The sequence below is a fragment of the Diachasmimorpha longicaudata genome, chromosome 2 (genome assembly GCF_034640455.1).
Source record: "Diachasmimorpha longicaudata isolate KC_UGA_2023 chromosome 2, iyDiaLong2, whole genome shotgun sequence".
NCBI lineage: Eukaryota > Metazoa > Arthropoda > Insecta > Hymenoptera > Braconidae > Diachasmimorpha > Diachasmimorpha longicaudata.
In genome coordinates this window covers 6,184,383-6,203,476 of record NC_087226.1, presented here as the reverse complement: position 1 = coordinate 6,203,476, position 19,094 = coordinate 6,184,383, and the positions used below count along the sequence as shown (strand labels likewise).

Genomic DNA, 19,094 nt, shown 5'->3' with positions numbered 1-19,094 from the left:
GGCAGTCCCGCTGTAACCAGTAGCAAGCCCGTCCACTGCTGTACCGACAGAATCCTAACAGTGCATGTTTAGCCATCTAAGGGCACGTCTTTCAATCTTGTACAAATATTTTAAATTTGTTGTTTCACTATAACCTGCGTCATAACAACATTTCACGGACTCGGTGTATTTGTTTACAATCCGGTTTAACCTTCTAATAACAATTTAACAATTGAAAATTGGCGTCTTGCATTCGAACAGAAATTTATTTGGCTTGGAAACAAAAATGTCTAGTGATCCGATTCAGTACTCCGAAAAATATCAAGATGATAAGTATGAATACAGGTTAGTCGAAGGCACAATGTGCAATCATCAAGTGTCCCCCCAACACATAATGTTCATCCTGTGAATAATTCCAACGGATTTCTTGTGTACACCTAAACATTCCAGACACGTAATTTTATCAGCTGAGATAGCCAAGCACGTTCCTAAATCTCACTTAATGTCGGAAACAGAGTGGCGAAATCTCGGAGTCCAGCAGAGTCCAGGGTGGGTTCACTACATGATGCACGTGCCAGGTAACGTTATTTAGATGTTAGGGTCTGAATGTAGTACCAAAATTTTCTTTGAAAATGAATATGACGTTAAATAAAAAATGAGGGCAATGATGATCATAATTGTTTTTTGCTCCGTAAATTAAACAGGGTGACTGTCAGTGGACTTTCCCCATTTAATGTTCACGATGCCTACTCCCAATCTATCAAAACAAAATCGTTCAATCAATAGGGTAGATCATACCACCTGATCTTACATCATAAAATGTCGAAATCTAATTTCAGGAATTTTAAAATTATTTTGATTCTAGAGCCCCACGTATTATTGTTTCGTCGTCGAAGGAATGACATTTCATCCGCCGTAAGAAACCGTGTTCGCAGATCAGCGATCATCAGGTGCAACTAAATTAAAACGAAACATCAAATGATAAAACTGCAGATGAATGAGGTAAAGTAAAATTTTTTATTCACATAATAGACAGAGAGGTACATTATGACAATCACATTACAGTGCTAAAGCCCCTACGAGACGACTTCAAGAGGAAAATCCCACAACTGAAAAGTATTCTACAAATTCTATTTTTTGGCAAATTATAAAATGGAATAGACATTAATGTTAATCTATCGAGGATGGTGTCAACGAGCCAACTGTGTTATAAGGGCTGCACACATTTCAAAAAATTCCATGGTATGATGGCCAGCCGATTGAGACGGAAGAGAACTAGGATCTGCAGAAAATTGTCAATTATTACGTATAAATTCTTCAATTGTAAATTTTTAAACCAAATGAAATAATTAAGAAATTTATTTTGCGAATATCTTTAAGATTAATTGAATCGAGAAAAAATATCACGAATCTTTTCCCTGCTACTCATAAAATATGCCCTCAAATACGATTCTTGATACAACTCCTCGAATCATTTTCTCTTAAAGACAGTTGCAAATCCATTGGTGATTTATATATAATGTACATAAATTAATAAACACGAAGTACCTTTCAGAAAATCATCTGCTTCATCATTCGGCAGTGACTTGAAATCTAGGAGGTAGCTTTTGTAATCAACTTGATAAAGTTGAAGGGACATTTTGCTGTGTCTATTTGCCAACTTGTTCTGTTGTCGAACTCGAACACTGTAGGCGTTTATAATTTTCCATTCGAAATTCAAAGCTTTCATAGCACGATAAACTTCATTCATGATATCATTTGGTTTTGATTGAGATCTGATGCCTAGATGCCATTTAGCTCGCTTTACGGGGGTTCCTCGAGCTCCTTGAGGTAATGGCTGCGTAGTCGGCTGGGATCCCTGCCTCTCACGAAATGCTGTGAATTATTTATTGAATTATTACAAGTTGTGCACTTTAGATGAAGTGGCAAAATTCTGAAGAGAAGAAGAAGATGGTTCTTCATTGCATTTATAGGTCATTATTGTTGGTATTTGAATGCTTTTCATTGGGGAATTAGTACATATATGTGTATATATGTACATGAATTAATTATAATAAAAGCCGTAACAGACCCTTACGTGCGATTCGTTCCGGATGTGGTCTCAGTGGACTGCTTGAATTTTCACTGGGACTGAAGGCAACTGGAGGTGGGCTAGAGGCAACATAAAAGTCCTTAATCTCAGCCTTAGCAGCCTCATCCGCAATCCTCTTATTATCAATGATGAGATGATAAGCGATTGCCAATTGATCGTGAGGATCTCCAGCCAGCAATGCAGAGTGTACCTCAGCTTCTTTGACATTGAATTTCTCACACACTTCATTAATAGCGTCAATATCAATGACCGAAGAGTCTTGTTCTACTGGAGATGGGAATAGATAAGTGGGCAAATCTTTCTGGAACCACTCGTGCTTCTTTATGTCCTCTATTGTTGCACGTTTCATTGGATCAACTTGGAGCATATGACACAAAAGACTGACAACGGTTTTATTCAAATACTCGGGAATTGGAAATATCCCAGATTTAATTTTTCGAAATAATGTGGGCACGTGTTCATCGTCAAATGGAAGTGTACCACAAAGCAATGCATATAGAATAACTCCACACGACCAGATATCAACCTCTGGACCAGCGTACAATTTTCCTGATATAACTTCAGGTGCTGCATAATTTGGTGAGCCACAAGATGTTCTCAAAAATTCACCATCCATCATCATATTTGAGAGGCCAAAATCAGCAATTTTAACATGCAAATTGTGGTCGAGCAATAGATTCTCAGGTTTAAGATCTCGGTGGACGATCATGTGCCGATGGCAGTAATCAACACCTGAGATTATCTGCTGAAAGAATCTTCGGGCCTCGTATTCCTTCAACTTTCCATGCTTAACGATGTAATCGAATAGCTCGCCGCCTGACACATACTCCATAATCATGAATATGTCCGTTGGAGTGCTAATAACCTGGTACCTGAAGCAGTTTTGATTATTAGAGACGTCAAGGGGAATCAATGTTATAATGGGTTAACAGATTTCATATTCTTGTAATTGATTAATCATCTCCATAGATTGTGAAGGAAAATAAAAAAATTTTGATCGTTCAGACGTTGAAATTTGTTCATCAGAATGCGAGCGATCTGGAAAAAACTCATCTACTACTCGAGTTATAGAAAAAATGAGAAAAATGAGTAAGTGATAGCCAAGGACTGCCCGATTCAACATGGAATGCCTTCTACAAGCCTCTCAATACTTCACTAGTGACATTTAAAATGTTTTCTTCTCTTACAGTTTGATAATGTGTGGGTGTCGAAATAGCTTTAAATTTTGGATTTCTCGTCTAATTTTTCCGACGACATCTAAACTTTTTATCTTCTGTCGATTCAGAATTTTTACTGCAACTTTGTGTTTCGTCAAAACGTGTTCTCCGACTGTGAACAAACGATAAGTCAATGTTATCAATTCACCATAGAAATTTTCATGATTTTGTATTCATATTTTTTTCGATTTTCTAATTATCAGTGGAAACCCCTAGGAGTTTCATAAAATGGGAAAAAGACAGATTGTTATCTATTCAAAACCCTGCTACAAAGAAAATGGTACGAGTAAAAATAGAAAACAACAAATACGTGGAGCATATTGATAATCTATAATTTGTCAAACAACTTCTGTCTCATTCGTTTTTCTGTTGTAAAAAATCGAAACATATTTATTTGATACACACTTTTAACTTTTCCAAATGTACCAACTCCGAGTGTCTGTCCCAGCGTATAGTGTCCAATTTTGACAATCGGCTGCGGCTGATTGGTTGCAATTTTCTCAGCCATTTTGAAGTGTCTCTAAACCAAAATATTGTTTTTCCTGTTAAAAAAAATATCGAAGGTTGTTAATATCCAATAATTGCATCCATTTACTCAAGATTATCAGTTAATCATATGCTAATTAATGAATCGTACGATGATAAAGAGACTCCTTAACCTAACACAAACACCTCACAGAAAATAACTTTAAGCAATAAATTTTCTTTTCCACTACTGTACACGTACACGAGTAATCTTCGACACTCGTGCAACTTCATTTACTGAAGCCCCCCTCGCCCTGGTCTATTTACTAAATGAATACTTAAGAAGTTAGAATCACCACTTTGACGACTACCACCAATAACAGTAAGAATTTGCCCTCAAAATGGAGTTGTTAATGCGAATTGGTCACTCAACATTCGACAAATTCGAGGGCATTCTTTGATGTTTGTCAACTCACATAGATAAGGCTGTAGTCTATCGTGTATATATCATAACTTTATTTCGTGATATACAGATAAGTAGGGACCTGCAGGTGCTGGTTCTTCATTCGTTCCCGAATCATAGTCTGTAAAAGCTTTACTTTGAAATTGGAATTTAGAAATATGACGAAATCAAACTCAAATATCTAGCGAATGACAGGATTCCAAAGGTATCATAAGCAGATTCCTCTTCTATTATTTCACACTGGGCTGTCCAGAGAAGATGGACTGAAGTAGAGGCACGATTCTGGAGGTTTGACTGAAGCCAGCAGCACGGTAGTAACTTCTCCCCGAAGAGGGAGGGCGCCATATGGAAATGTACAATAATATACAGGGAGACATTGACCCTAATCAGCCCACTGAAACTCACCTAAAACCCATAAGGATTTGCTGCCCCGTTATTGTCACCGATCCAGATGGCGCAGGATGTTATATGCTCTATCCCCTCCCTGCGATTTTCATCCCCACTCCTCGATTTCTATGGCAAATCCTGATATTGAATGTGCGTTCAAATTGTGTTTTTCTTTCTGTGGTTTTTGTGAAAAAAAAAATGCCATCTTGCGCGGTTCAAGGATGCAAATCGGGTTATAAAACGAATCCCAAAAGAGTACATTTTTTTATGATTACGAAAAAAAGATTAGCAGAGAAAAAGAGACGGGAAAAATTTGTGGAACATAAAGAGTCCAGGTGCCTTTTTGATAATATCCTTGAGGACATTTCTACTTTCCCGTCGCTTTCTTTCCCGTGCACAAAGCATGCGACCGAAATATTGTATAAAATTATTCGTTATTTCTTGGTGATTCGCTTGCAAGAATTCTGCACGGATTTTAATCGAGAGCAAAAAAAAATCATCTCCAAAAGAGAAAAATGGCCAAAATGTTTAAATGGTAATTTTCAGTCTTATAATTTTAAAAACAGATAGTCAATTAAATTCTATGTATTTTTTAATTATTGTATGTATATAGCTAAGATAAGCACTTCATTCTGATTTTTATAATATATTAAATGTCAACAAATTATCGTTTTTACTTTATTTTTTCTGCCAACGCGCACAAAAATCCTGGCGCGTATTCAAATCTTCAAACTCCCAAGCGAGATCGAGCATATAGCCATCAGCGCCACCTAGGACGTGACAATATCTGGGCAGCTATCGAGCAGGAGTTGCAGTGGGCTGACCCTAATCAACTTAGCCGGTGGGGCCTCGCAAACGGAAATGTTAACTGATGTAGAATATTGTAGATCGTTGGCAGATGATTGTAGACATATTGATTTCGTTCGTTGCCTCACGGATAATGGACAATCATCATTTTAATTTTGCCCAGGATGTTGGTCCCAAAAAAAAAATCTCCACTGATTTCTGAACATGTTTCTTTAGTTTCTCATTTAGTACTACTACAGATGAGTTATCGGCTCAGCTGATGGGCCGACACCCTGGGGATTGACATCTGGCGTCCTCCCTCTTCTGCGGTGAGGTACGACAATGCTTCGTTGATGAAAACCCACCCACAAGGTTAAAATTTTGTTTCTGCCAGAGTGGCTCCAAAGTGGCAATGGCATTAACAACAGTGGTGTGACGTCAGTTTATATGCACTGGTCACATAGACACCGGTTCATTTGTTAGAAAAGCCTGTTCATAATGTTTCGTTTAGGTAAATTAATTTTGATTTGTTTAACGTGTATTATCGCTACAACTAATAGTGCAACATCAAGAAAAAATGTCGAAGAGCTCAATGAGGACAATTGGAATCGAATGCTGACTGGAGAATGGATGGTGGAATTGTAAGACACCTGAAATTCTTTTTGAATCATTCATTCGTCATTTATAAATTGTTTATATGTTAATATCAATTTGTTTAATTCAGTTTCGCCCCTTGGTGTCCAGCGTGCAAAGATCTAGAGCCGATCTGGTCGGATTTAGGAGATAGAAAGCGAGAACTTGGCATTAATGTTGGAAAAGTCGATGTCACCGACTCACCGGGGTTAAGCGGCAGGTTTATGGTCACTGCTTTGCCCACGATTTATCAGTACGTTCTAGAAATATGACCAATGTGTTGGCCTTTATGGCTAGTATATTTTTTTTATCACTCACTTCATTTTCTTTCTATTTTTAGTGTAAAAGACGGGTTATTCAGACAATATAAGAGCCCGAGGGACAGAGATTCCCTCGTCAACTTCGTTAGGTCCAAAACGTGGATAAAAGTCCAACCGATATCCAGCTGGAAGAGCCCAACTTCTATTCAAATGTCGATTATCAGTCAATTTTTCAAAATGTCTCAAGTTCTCAGGGTAGGTTGAGTTTTTCCAAATCCATTTTTTCTGCTCGTATCAAGTCCCCACAAGGTAATAACAAATTGAATCTTTTTTCCTTCACCTTTTTTTAGAATGATGTTCTGATTTAATAGAATAATGTTCTGGAGCTATTGTGTTCAAAAGTTGAAATAAGTATTTCTGTATGGAAAAAATTCACAAACAATCAATGAACATTCTACTATTTAGGCAATTCACACCAAACTGATGGAAGATTTTGGCTTACCAACGTGGGGAAGTTACCTGATTTTCGCCATCGCCACAATAATCATCGGGGCAATATTAGGATTGTTGATTGTGTGTGTCATCGACTTCATCTACCCACCGAAACCAGCGAAATCACAAAATTATTCGAGAAAAGGGAAAGAAACCGGGGAACGCAAAGATAAAAATTCTGACGATGAAGACTTTATTGAGAATGTGAAAGATGACCTGGTCGACGAAGAAGGAAGTGAATCGGGCAAAGAGCCAGAGAAGTCCGAGAAAAGCGAGAAAGCGCCTGAAGCAAGCGCTAGCAGTCCCAACGCTCGCAAACGTAAACCTCGCAAAGACGATTAAATAGACTCGTCATTAGCTTCCCCATCGATACCTCCATTTTAAAGTAAAGAATTCAATAGGGCTTTAGTTTTTTTATATTTTGGCAGTTATTATTTTTATTTTCACTACTAATATTATTCCTTTTCTAACGTCGATTCTGCATTTTTTATCGTAAGAAAAACATAGGAACGCCCATTTGGTTAGAGCGAGTCCACGAGACCGAATTCAACTTCCTGTAAAGTTCGACCTCCCGGTAGGCTCTTACCATACACGGAAATACATTATAACGGTCCGAATCTTCCAATCTTTGAATGATGCCTACCTTCTCCAAAATCTGAAATTACAGCACCATACATCGCTGCTGATTGTAACTCTTCTGGGCTGTAATGAATAACATCAGTCGTCAGGAAGCTCGAGATATTTAAATATTCGGCTATACAAATAGTTATCTGTGGGATCGCGACGGTCTGCTGATAAAGATGCTCGGATCGATATCGCGCGCGTATTATAGTCCACACGATACTCATTATTCAGAAAAACATAGGATTTTGCAATCGAATTCAGGATTGTAATGAGATTCAATATTTCCATTTGAATGTCAGGACAACTGAATCGTACTGTAACAAAAAATTGAAACGAGATAAGTCGATAAATTTTCTTCAGTGTGAGATATTCTCAAGAATTTGTAATTTTTCTTACCCGATTAAATGTTGTCATATTTAACAAAAAGTAATGAGAAAAGATGATAAATGAAGATTTGTATTTGTGCATTGCGTTGAACTCACGTCAATTTAGAATTATTTTTGTTTACCAGATATTCATTCCAACTTGAGCGACATTTTTCGAATATTATTAATTATACGTTGAGTAATATAAAGTTTTTCTTAATGAAATAAAATTTGATATTTAAATAAATGTTTGATTACCCGTGTGCGTTTTTGGGGTGTCCTAGGAATTATCTAAATGATTGATGGTAATTCAACTGTCATAAGCAGTGTTTATTCCTTTCCTTAATCAAATTATTTTCAATACTTTAAAATAAAAAAAAACATAATTGAGTACAATTTTTCCATATTTGTGACTGGAGGCAATCGAGTTACATCCTCTCATCTACAATCATCACATTTGATAAGTCAATCGAGGACATAAAAAATTGAATTAAAAGATTGCGAAAAAATGAAATATTTAAAAATAAAGAGATCAAACATTTAACTGTCACTTGACTATAAAATTAAGATCTTATTTTCATTCTACAATAAGAACTAAAATGAGTATGGGCAATGATAAGAATCGATAAAAATGCTTTGCATGACCACTGAGTCGATTGATTTCATTGCTACGTTTTTTTTTCTCTTTACGTAATAAAATCATTCATCATTCACATATACACATACAATGCAATCCAAGCAAGCAATTCCATCACTTTAGCACAATTTCATTATAAATAATAAAAGATATAAAAATTGCAGATTAAATTAATGAAAAACAAAATGCGATTAACATCATTTTGATAACAAGGAGTTACAGCGTATATTAGCAAATTTTCTCCATTTTAATTGACCTCCTTGAACTCTCGATTTTGAGGGTTTAAGGTATAACCCGAGACAATAACATTCGAAAGTTAGCCTCTATGAATTTTCAGAAGAATTTCAAATGACTTAATGTATTCCATTCTCGTAAATTATTAAATTTGTCCAGCAAATTATGTTATTGATGCAGGCAACAATAACTGTTTGAACCCATGAGAGACAGTGGAGTAAAATAGAACCGCCTGATAAAATAAAACAGTCAGAAAACTTGTTTGGCACGTGGAAATGTGATCACTCACTTTCGGTTCATGATATTACTCTACCACGAGGCAAAATTTATTTTCCCCCCTCGTAACGAAATGCAGTATTCGCATCAGCCCTCTCTCATAACACGAAAAGTTAACAAATAAATATTCAAAAAATGTTGATTAATTTCTTCTTATTGAAATGCGCCAGACAGTTGTTTTTCGCTTGTTTCATTTTATCCAATGGGTCATTTTGCCCCATTCTCCCTTACAAATGTTCATAAAATTTCCATTTTTTTAGAGTTGAATACTGCAAAAACTTTTTAGTACAAAATTTTACAAAAAATGCACCGTTTCAGACTCTTTCAACTGTCGCGAATTAGATTTTCAAAAACATCATAAAAATTGTTCTCTCATAAAACGAAAAATCTGGCATAATGCTTTTTCATATATGCCTCGCGATTTTACGCTTATTTTATTATTTATTGTTTCTGGAACTGTAGTACAGCTACTCAGAATTTTTTCCTATAACTGAGGATTTTTATATACATAATTTATAAAACGCACGTGACCACCTTAAGAAAAACCTATTTTCTAGGGATATACCTTAAAAAGTTTAATGCTTTACGAGTGTGTAAAAGCGTTTTTACTGCACTTTTTTAGAAGCGCTTTCACGAAAACGAATGTTATGCGACCCTCTGAAGGAGAAATATTTTTTTTTCCTAGTGATTTTCACATTTTTTGACCGAGGATTAGCCTTTACTCTTTTCCCAACTCGTGCGTAAAAATCACCACAAAAAATAAACATTTCGCAACTTAAAAGGAGTCGGCGACAAAATAGAACTTCCGAAAAAGCAGTGAAACTCTTTCTGTCAATTTTGCATTGTCCAGGACTTAAAATAACTTCTTTCATCAAGCTTTTTTTCTAGTGCAACAAATTAAAAACATCAGTGAACCTATTTACGACAAATACTTGACGAAGACACCATGATCACTAAACATGATTTATAACACGTTGTAACTCCTGTTGTAAGCAGCCCTTGATTTTTGGTCTTTACACAATAATTCTTCTACAAACTGAAGTTCACATTTAATAATTAGGTCATAATTAATATCAATTGATTGAGGAATGAAACGGCAGAATTTGTGTCTTCTTTTTATACTTGTAATTCTGATCGTGGAAGAAAAAAATAAATCAATTCAATAGAGAAGGGGTGAAACGATAAATGTCCCGAGGTAATTACCTCTGGGTAATCGTGGCATTATTCTAGGAATGAGTAATTTCCAAAATAATTTATTAAGTCGTTCTCGGTGGAAATCTTCTCCACATTATGCCCCCAGATAACCAGTTTTCAAAGTGAACTATTGCTTACAGAAAAATTTCTGATGTTTCATCGTGTCATCACTTCATTACTTTTCCATCGATTAGATGTGTCGTCCGTTATTTTCAATGTATTTAAATGGATATTTCTTTCAATTTGTGTCCTCCTTCTTTCATAATCAATTTTTTTGGAGATTCTGAGTTTAACGTAAAAATTGACACGGTTTGGTCAGTTTCAAAAAGTCAACATGAATACAATGGCAGTCTATGCTCAATTAATTTGTGTTTTTTCTTCGCAAGTGGTTTGTTCTTGACTGTGCATTATTGTTATTTTCAATTCAACTATTCTCCATTTAATCATCAGCCCTTCATTAGTTTTTTCTTATGAATGTATATAATTGTATAAAATTATTTGCACAATTGTTTCTTTATTTTCTTCCGTGTGTTATGAATTACAGTAGAAATTGCCGACTGAGTATTTTTGAATATGAAGTATGACCGTATGTGCTCATATTTTTCAATGATTCTCCGTTCAACCGTAAAAACAATATACCTTGAGCTTGGACAAATAATTACATTGAATTAATTCTAATCTGAATAAAAGCATCAGGGTATTCGTAATTCGAAAAAATAATCACTCGTAATTACTTTTTAAATCCACGTGATTTTGTTCTACCTATTGTTCAATTATACCTCTTGCTTCACTAGTGGTCAAGAAATAGATTATGATACAAACATTCATGCAATATAGTACATCGAGACGCGATTACAGTCTCTAAGTCAGTTCGATTGTATAATGATTATCTATATTTACCGAATCCCTTCACCTTTGACAATATGAAAACAACATGACAAAAACATTGAGTTTGGACGAATAAATCCAAAAGGCAGGAAAGGGAGTGAATATTCCCAATTCGAAGTGATCTGGAAAAATTACTCCAGATGATATTCAGTATAGAAACTGCTGCAAATAACACAAAAGGTCTCGTCACAATTTTTATCTCAACAGTAGTTTCCATAATTATTTACAAAAAAAAATCTGTACAAAATTTCGGAACTCTTTTTCCGTTCGTTTCATTGTTATCATCATGACAAACAATATTTTATAATAAGCTCTATTGTGCATTGGCCTCCTAGGATAAGTGCATTTTTTCGGATTTTTTGGTCCATTAAATTGCTATCACAAATTGTGGGAAAGCAATTTACCAGAAAGTCATTTATAAAAAATGCACGTATCCTAATTTAGCAGTTGCACCACAGACTTTTAGTAGCTCCTGTCCAATTTAAAATCACACGCGGGAGAATTGAATAGAAAACCCTAGCGAATTTGATATAAAATTCTGGTTGATTTTTATCACAATTTTCATTAATTTGTGGCCGATTCTATTGAAATTTTTGATAGAAAATAGAATTCACTTTTTACTATGAAACTTATTTTTACATTATCAAAGTTTTTTTCATTCTATTTTCTTTTTCTTCTACTTCAGAAAAACCAACAAAATAAATAGAGACGAGAAGATTGGCGAAAACTTATTAGCAAATTGTTTTAGGTCACCAGAATTGTGTAGAGACTTCGCTTGATTTTCCTATTAAATTTTACATCAGTGATTCATCAGAACTTGGAGAACATCAGAACTGATAATATCCTACCAGAGAGAGATCCATTCCAACAGTAATTATGAACAATGAAAAGAGTGATAAATGCATACAAATGCACCAATCATATTTTGTCAATCCCTTAAATGAAAAGAACAAAATAAGAGAGGAAGGGAGATGTATCTAAATGCCATCCAACAGCCTCATAACAGAATGGTCGTCTCATGCGGATCAATTCAACCTAACATTTCCCCTTGGCTCGTTCATCTACACTCAACTACCAATGAACTTCTCTTATTAACTACATTGATTTTTTTTCTTTGTATTTGTTGAATCATTAGCGCGATAAAATAATGATTTATGTATTTTGTTTTTCTTATTCAATTATTACGAACTACAATAAAACGCCTAAGCTTTATATCACAAGACATTCTGTGTTTCTTATCACGACTCAACTAAATTCTACAAATTTATCAATAATTTTCCTTTCCATTGTTCCTCCCTTTCTTGTTTTCTCATTTTCTCGTTATTATTTTTTACTCTCCAGCAGTTATTATATAATTTATCATGACACCAGTCACGTAATCAGTACCTGCATTATTTTAACAATTTCATCTTAAAAATCATTATTCATTATTTATCACTCCATTGTCATCGATCATGAAAATCTAATCACCGCTAGCAATGACAAACAGGCTGATATCTAGAGACATAGTGTGCATCAGTGCAAATTAAAAAAAGAAAATGGAAAAGAGAAAAAATATTTACAAAAAACAGTCTAATCGCTGAGTTGTACAATCCCTGCGTAGTTTTGAGAATGTCATGGGAATTTTATTCATTATCAACGTCTACTTTTTTGCTATTGGTAGAGCACTGGGAAAATTCATGGCAGAGTCGTTAGATAAATTACCGGTAGTTGCTGGAAAATAATGAGGGAGAATTATCAAATTTTGTACAACATCATATGACGTTAAGTATTCTTTCTGTAGCTTAAAATTAAATTTCTCAAAAAAATGAGTACGAATTTTGAAAGGCAATAATAGAATCTTCTGCCTAGCCTTTCAAATCCCCGTTATCCCTATCGCCATTACAAGATAATCGGTATTGAACTTTCCATTTCAAACAAATGTATAGACTACTTCACAAAATACCAACAAGTGTCCCTGAAAATGATCTCCCGAGTCAACCTCGAATAATCAACACATTTCACTCAGTGGATCCAGCTTTCAACTGAAGTATTTCCAAATTAAATTCAGCAATTGCAGAGCTGTTTCATTCAATAATGTTCCACTCTTTCCCACACAAAGATTCCAATGCTTGAGAAATTTCCTCTGGAACTCCACATGACATCCTCAAGTGTTGCTCATTTTGCTCCAACATCACCTCATGGCACTGTGCTCCATTGCCCAGGGGTAACTATTCCGCAACAGAACGTAAATATAAAATTACAACCACAAGATAGTGAGATATTTATCGCCATAAATCAAGAACACTGTCTTTAGCAACGACGAATCTGCTGGATCCCCCTGAGGAACCATGCGAGCTGTGACTGTCATGGGACGATTCATGTGATCCATTGTGCAAATGATGATGGGAGGGATTGGACTGCGTAATCGATAATTGATTGGACGCGATTGGATGGGCAATAGCAACCGGAAGATGTTTAGCTTGAATTGATGATCGTTGATCACTGATTTGACGGATTTTATTGGTAATACCAGCTGATCCTACGTTTGTTTTACTCGAGCTGCGACTACTTGAGGCTGGTACAACGGCAGTTGAATGAACCGACTGGCCATCAGTCTTGTCATCAGGAGGTTTAGGTAATCTTCGCCTCAGCCAAGCATGCCTCAGGGCTTTAGCAGGTGTCATTCTTTGTTCTGGATCCCATTGGAGGCATTTGCGAATGAAATCGAGGAAGAGTTGATCTTCACAGCCTTTGAGAGCGTCTTTCAGGTCTTTAGAGGCTGGTGGTCCTCGTAATTTACCTCTTCTGGAGATGCCACCGTGAAGAAGGGTTGTTCCATTGGCGGTTGTGATGGCTTTACAGTACCTTGGATAACCCTTGGAGCTGAAGAATTGGCGGGATCGCTTTGCACTGTCTATCATTTTTCTTGGGGGCATTCCAAGTAGCTCGATTATACAAGCCAGCTGGTCAGCCTCGTCTTCACCGGGAAGTAGGGGAAATCCCGTCAGAAGTTCAGCGAGAATGCAGCCCAGACTCCACATATCTATTGGCATTCCGTACTTTGCGCCTAGGATCACTTCTGGTGCACGGTAGAATCTACTCTGGATGTATGTGTACACTCGTTGGTCCTCGTAACAGCTCGAACCAAAATCAATTACCTGGAAAATGAGGAAATTTAGTTTCTCCGGGTTTGGGGTGAGGTTGAAAGCCATAATCTAGATTTTGAAAAAACTTCTCGCTGGATTCACTGAAGAAACCAGCAGTGAAGGAGTATAACGGTGTACGGCTATTTTGAATTTTGGTCAGCTTTCTATCGATTTAAAAAGTCGTGGGATATTGAGATCAGTTTTTTAATGGGTTAAAGATTGATTATATATCTCCTAAAAGGAATAATTCCCGTTCCATTGAGACAGTTAAAATGTTCAAGGGCGCAGGGCTTTTAATGTTTGGGCTACCGAGTTTTTTTTAATTCTGAAAAAAGTGTACAATAACAACTACGACATTAGGTGTGTAGAAGTTTAATTTCGAAAAATCAATTTATAATTATTATTCTCCATATTAAAAAATTCGAAGCTTTGGATTAGTTTTTAAACTTGAAAAATTGCGGCGCAGGGTAACAATAAACAATTTTTTAAGAATATTTTTAGATCTTTTACGGATATAACCAATTTTCAATGCCCGAAAGGCCTTTTTCCAATAGCCCAGCGTCCTGGAGTGTTAAAAAATGATGACTGTGTAATAAAAAAACCTATAAATTTGACCCTTTCCAAAGCGCCTTTTTGAATGATAGCGGGAAATGGACCCAACGGGCGGAAATTGCAAATCAATGATTTGATGTACGTAATGGCTATATCAGCTCCTCTTTTATCAGAATAGTCAATAGCTGTCAGATCGTTAGTTACCGTGATAAATTATCTATCCGCCACCCCCTCTCCATGAGACTTACTTTTGAATCGTTCCTGCGAACGTGATTCTCTTTAATTGTTCTACAACAATTTTTATATATTTTCGCAGTCTGTAAAATTCAATGGTGACTATGATACACTTTAAGTTATTATTATTTTTTAAATACATTTTAGATCACGAATGAGAAAAAACAAACGAAATAACGTTTAAAAGGTAATCCGCTCGGGCCTTAAATTGTTTCCGCTTCGCTTCTTAAATCACTGAACTGAGAAAAAAAGTGCTAATGGATTAAAAAGGCTGTTTTGTATTCTACGAAACTCAGTCTTCATAAATGTCCGTCAAGTCTGAGAAATTTGTCATTTATTACGAGAAGAATAATTTTCTCGTGTTACGGTAATATATTACCTTAATGCCACTCCTCCCTTGCTGCTTCAGCAGTACATTCTCTGGTTTCATGTCACAATGAATAATCTTGTTCTTGTAGAGTGCATCCAAACACTGCAGTAATGAGTGAGAAAACTTCCTAACTAACTGAAGGCTAAAGCCCTGAAACTTATTTTTCTTAATGAGCTCATAGAGATTAATGCTCAACAGTTCGAACGTAATACACATGTGATTCCTGAATGTGAAAGAATCAAACATATGAATAATATTCATGGTATTGTCTTTATCCTGTTCCCTCAGATTAGCAAGAATACGTATTTCTTCTTGCGCTTGTATGTGAAATCGCCTCTCATTTCTCACCATTTTTAGAGCAATGTGTTCATGAATTTTATGATCATAAGCTTTAACAACTTGTCCAAAAGATCCTTTTCCAATAACTTTGAGAACTTCGTATCTGTACGCTACATGATCATGCGGTGTGTGGATATAACTTCCCTGATCATTATCATAATTATGATTATTTGGTAATCCAAGAATAGCCGGTCTTTTCTTGGCATTAGCGCCGATGAAATAAATCTGCGGATACGTAAATATCTCGTGGTGTTCATACGGTGTTAATTTATTCGTATAAAGTTTCATAACAATTTCAGGTGTTATTGCCATTTTTGGAATAACACGATTTGAACTATTACCCTCGGTTCTTCCATTCTTAACGAGTGGACTGTTCGTTTGACTATTTGACTGTGAATGAGGATTGTGATTTGAATTGTTGCTGTTGTGACTCGTATGCGAGCTCAAACTCAAGTTCAAACTTTCCGAATTACTCGTTAAATTTTGTAAACTATTATTTGCACTTGATCCCAAACTTGGCAGATGTGTGCTACCACTGTGGGACGAGTGGGTGAGATGTGATGGTGGTGATTCCCCAGCTTTAACCCCATAATTACCAGATTTTAGTGGTGGTAAATGATTATTTTCACTCGTTGAAATATATGATTGTGTTGAAATTGCGCTCATAGGCACGAACGGATTTGGTAGTGACAAGGGCATCTCGACTGCGCTACACATTTGTAATTTCCCGATAAATTTGTTACCTCATCTTCTTTCTTCGAATTATATTCTACAAGCAACACTTCATCTATCTCCTCTTGTTGCTAGTCATTTTGATATCATTATTAATTCCCTCATTAATTCATTATTTTCAGTTGATAAAACTCGTGAAAGAGTCATGACAATCTCCATCATGAGATCAATTCGTTATTTCACTCTTTAAATCCAGAGATCACTCGACATATCACGATTCTCAATTTTTTGTATTAATCTGAACGAAAATTCATTCGTTGAAATGCAGTAGGACTAGACAACAATTTTCTAATTTTCTTTGTTGTTTTATTCGATCATTAATTTATGAGTTACTCAAATGTGAGGATTTAATGCGAATTATATGAAATCTAATTCAGTGATTTTTAAAAAAATACTTTATCACATGTCAGTCATGTCGTACGGCTCACTATCAATTTTCTCTCTTGTACGTTTTATTTTTCTCATTCTCAAACGTCTTTTCGTTCGTCTAATTTTACAGTCTATGGTACACGAGGACAAACACATTATGAGTTCAGTCCTCTAGTATTAGAGGTTGTTGGCACTTGGCCGACGAAGTTTGATGACTCCTCCTGTTCATTCGGCACACGCGTTTATTCATCTGTATTGTTCACAAACTAAAAAAAAAAGTCTGATTAATGATCACACAAAATTTTAAAAATGGAGTTGCTCACATGAGGATCATTATTTTCTCCACTTCTCAACCAAAATCTTTCACGTCAATTAAGATTCCAAAAATGTCTTGTGCTCTGCAGTACGAAGACCAACAACTAGTCATGGAACTGTGACTAGCATTATTATTATTATTATTATTATTATTATTATTAATATTATTTTTCTTTTCATTTTCCAGAACTTCTGGATTCGTCTGCGATGTTCTGTACATAAACATCAAACTGAAAATCCTCCACAAAACCTCCATTAACAATCGAATGCGCCTTCATCTCATCGATCAACATCAACACCCAGTTTTTTTTTCACTCAAATATATCAAACTGTCTCCTGTTTTCCTGTTTTAAATGTTCATATCAAGCTTTTAAGTAAATCCTGTGGTCACTTCACGACAACTGCAGCATTTTCCCCCTTTCTCTCGGCAGAGTTTCGTTAAATATAAATAGCAAGAGAACAATACATTTTTCATTCCAAACAATGCTTTTACTATTGCTATGTGCACGTGTACATTACTGACTTGTATGTAAATATCCCCGTGTCCTTCTAGTGTGTAGAGCCTCGAGAAACAGTCAAAAAAGCAAACTTATGGAGCAACACAAATAGTCGAATAAATAATTGTTCACTTGACACTTTTCCGGAGAATAGAAACACAGGGCTCTAACACCGATGAAAGGAAGGCTCCAACAATACAAGGGACTACAAGGAGGTTCGAACACTTGTCTCTTCTGACTCATACTTGGTCGTCAAGTCGTTGAACTCAATTCAATTCGTTCCATCGACGGTACCTTCACTCAATAGTTAAAACTTGCAAAATTCTTTGGAGGAAAAAAACTCAGCTGACACACACTACCTGTGGGTAATAACCTCTTCATTATGTTCTCTGGGCGTCAATGTTCTTCTACCTTTATACTTCGTTCTTCTTTTTTTTCAACACTTCTTTACTTCGTACTTCATCTAACTGTATACATCTGACATAGGTGACGCTCAACCTCCCTTCATCGAGTATTCAATCGTGTTTGTCCATAGCTCCAGTTTCTCAATTTTACGATGCCGCAGGTTAACAGTAAAATTTGAATGATTTTTCAGCGATTTGGACATAAGGATTTAGTCACATATGTGTGTGGATGTGGATGAATAATTCACGTGAATAAATATGATTAATTCGGCGACACTAGTGAGAGTAACACCCACGCGGGCCCACGCGCACTTGCGCGATCATATCACACGTCACAATGTATATTAAGGTGGTGTTGGTAATTTTTGAGGGATTTTTACTGAACATTGGAATACTACAGAGGGGTTTGAGTCACCAAGCCGAAATCTGCTCTAGGGGTGAAGCAGTCGATTGTCATCGACAATGGCTCTTTATTTAATTTTTGAGGTACCGAACGGCCACAGTGGCGACCTCTGCCAATTGGTTTAAGTACTTTATTTCAATAGTCCAAAGCCACTGAAGTGGAAAAATAGACAGAACATATTGATTCCTTTTTGCGAATTTAAATGTCAGTGATTTTGATAAACCGAGATTATTCTGAATAAAAAAACCCTTCCGAAGTTCAATTTCTCTCGAATTTTCTAATTTTCTAATTATGCTTCACTGGCCCTAGTTAAGTGGGGAAAATTATGAGGAAGGGATATTACCAAAATTCCTTGTCATAATAAATTGTAAATCTATCGTTTCCGAAATCGACTTTCTTCGATAATAACAATCGCGAATGTTGTTAGTTAATATCCTGTTGTTCGGTTCCGAAGAGAGGGGAGTTTCCAGCTTCCATTGGTCAAGATACACCTGCTTGAAACCACTAGCCATTTCAAGGCGTTCAAAACTTTCGATTTGTTACACTGAATTTACGACTCATGCGATAAATCGGATCATGCTAATTTTGACTATTAACCAATTTTTTCCAAATACTTTGAAAACTTGAACGAGCAAAATTTTTTCGACATGTCTTTTTTGTAGAGACAACTGCGAGTATAAAAGAGTTTCCAGAGAACAATTTTATTCTCTTTTTTGCGAATCCAGTTTCGGAAGATTTTTTAATATTTATTTTCTCCTT

General features: G+C 35.9%; 4 protein-coding genes across 14 annotated transcripts; 2 read left to right on the top strand and 2 right to left on the bottom strand.

The window, feature by feature from the left end:
• Nucleotides 1-98: 98 nt before the first annotated feature.
• Nucleotides 99-1,722, top strand: LOC135172578 (cyclin-dependent kinases regulatory subunit-like). The gene is made up of 4 exons (XM_064138728.1): nt 99-324; nt 430-557; nt 845-981; nt 1,045-1,722. The coding sequence occupies exons 1-3, from the start codon at nt 266-268 to the stop codon at nt 937-939; spliced, it is 282 nt and encodes a 93-aa protein (XP_063994798.1). The 5' UTR covers nt 99-265; the 3' UTR covers nt 940-981; nt 1,045-1,722.
• Nucleotides 978-6,475, bottom strand: LOC135172566 (5'-AMP-activated protein kinase catalytic subunit alpha-2-like). Of its 9 annotated transcripts, none has more exons than XM_064138700.1 (6): nt 6,341-6,475; nt 3,694-3,830; nt 3,259-3,400; nt 2,051-2,943; nt 1,528-1,854; nt 978-1,261 (listed from the first exon to the last, which is right to left on the bottom strand). In XM_064138700.1, exons 2-6 carry the CDS (start codon nt 3,794-3,796, stop codon nt 1,170-1,172), a joined length of 1,557 nt encoding a protein of 518 aa, XP_063994770.1. In that variant the 5' UTR covers nt 3,797-3,830; nt 6,341-6,475; the 3' UTR covers nt 978-1,169. The 9 variants fall into 9 exon arrangements, with proteins under 9 accessions (XP_063994770.1, XP_063994776.1, XP_063994774.1 ...); XM_064138706.1 differs by lacking the exon at nt 6,341-6,475 and adding an exon at nt 4,230-4,583 and having other exon boundaries at nt 978-1,254; XM_064138704.1 differs by lacking the exon at nt 6,341-6,475 and adding an exon at nt 4,230-4,576 and having other exon boundaries at nt 3,694-3,808.
• On the top strand, nt 5,772-8,010 carry LOC135172572 (thioredoxin-related transmembrane protein 1-like). 2 transcript variants are annotated; one of them, XM_064138719.1, is made up of 5 exons: nt 5,772-6,030; nt 6,114-6,275; nt 6,363-6,537; nt 6,748-7,159; nt 7,282-8,010. In XM_064138719.1, exons 1-4 carry the CDS (start codon nt 5,888-5,890, stop codon nt 7,114-7,116), a joined length of 849 nt encoding a protein of 282 aa, XP_063994789.1. In that variant the 5' UTR covers nt 5,772-5,887; the 3' UTR covers nt 7,117-7,159; nt 7,282-8,010. The 2 variants fall into 2 exon arrangements, with proteins under 2 accessions (XP_063994789.1, XP_063994788.1); XM_064138718.1 differs by having other exon boundaries at nt 5,775-6,030; nt 7,272-8,010.
• Nucleotides 6,340-18,414, bottom strand: LOC135172563 (dual specificity tyrosine-phosphorylation-regulated kinase 2-like). 2 transcript variants are annotated; one of them, XM_064138694.1, is made up of 3 exons: nt 17,040-18,414; nt 15,286-16,982; nt 6,340-14,132 (listed from the first exon to the last, which is right to left on the bottom strand). In XM_064138694.1, the coding sequence occupies exons 2-3, from the start codon at nt 16,330-16,332 to the stop codon at nt 13,257-13,259; spliced, it is 1,923 nt and encodes a 640-aa protein (XP_063994764.1). In that variant the 5' UTR covers nt 16,333-16,982; nt 17,040-18,414; the 3' UTR covers nt 6,340-13,256. The 2 variants fall into 2 exon arrangements, with proteins under 2 accessions (XP_063994764.1, XP_063994763.1); XM_064138693.1 differs by having other exon boundaries at nt 15,286-18,414.
• Nucleotides 18,415-19,094: the final 680 nt, after the last annotated feature.

Excerpts from the sequence above, each read along its gene's own strand:
- LOC135172578 (XM_064138728.1), top strand. The coding sequence starts at position 266 with ATGTCTAGTGATCCGATTCAGTACTCCGAAAAATATCAAGATGATAAG. Across the intron at positions 325-429 it reads GATGATAAGTATGAATACAG|ACACGTAATTTTATCAGCTG; the intron begins GTTAGTCGAAGG and ends TAAACATTCCAG. Across the intron at positions 558-844 it reads CTACATGATGCACGTGCCAG|AGCCCCACGTATTATTGTTT; the intron begins GTAACGTTATTT and ends TTTTGATTCTAG.
- LOC135172572 (XM_064138719.1), top strand. The coding sequence starts at position 5,888 with ATGTTTCGTTTAGGTAAATTAATTTTGATTTGTTTAACGTGTATTATC. Across the intron at positions 6,031-6,113 it reads GGAGAATGGATGGTGGAATT|TTTCGCCCCTTGGTGTCCAG; the intron begins GTAAGACACCTG and ends TGTTTAATTCAG. Across the intron at positions 6,538-6,747 it reads AAATGTCTCAAGTTCTCAGG|GCAATTCACACCAAACTGAT; the intron begins GTAGGTTGAGTT and ends TCTACTATTTAG.
- LOC135172563 (XM_064138693.1), bottom strand. The coding sequence starts at position 16,332 with ATGTGTAGCGCAGTCGAGATGCCCTTGTCACTACCAAATCCGTTCGTG. Across the intron at positions 14,133-15,285 it reads AAGGGAGGAGTGGCATTAAG|GTAATTGATTTTGGTTCGAG; the intron begins GTAATATATTAC and ends CTCATTTTCCAG.
- LOC135172566 (XM_064138700.1), bottom strand. The coding sequence starts at position 3,796 with ATGGCTGAGAAAATTGCAACCAATCAGCCGCAGCCGATTGTCAAAATT. Across the intron at positions 2,944-3,258 it reads CACCCACACATTATCAAACT|GTACCAGGTTATTAGCACTC; the intron begins GTAAGAGAAGAA and ends AAACTGCTTCAG. Across the intron at positions 1,855-2,050 it reads GGAACGAATCGCACGTAAGG|CATTTCGTGAGAGGCAGGGA; the intron begins GTCTGTTACGGC and ends AATAATTCACAG.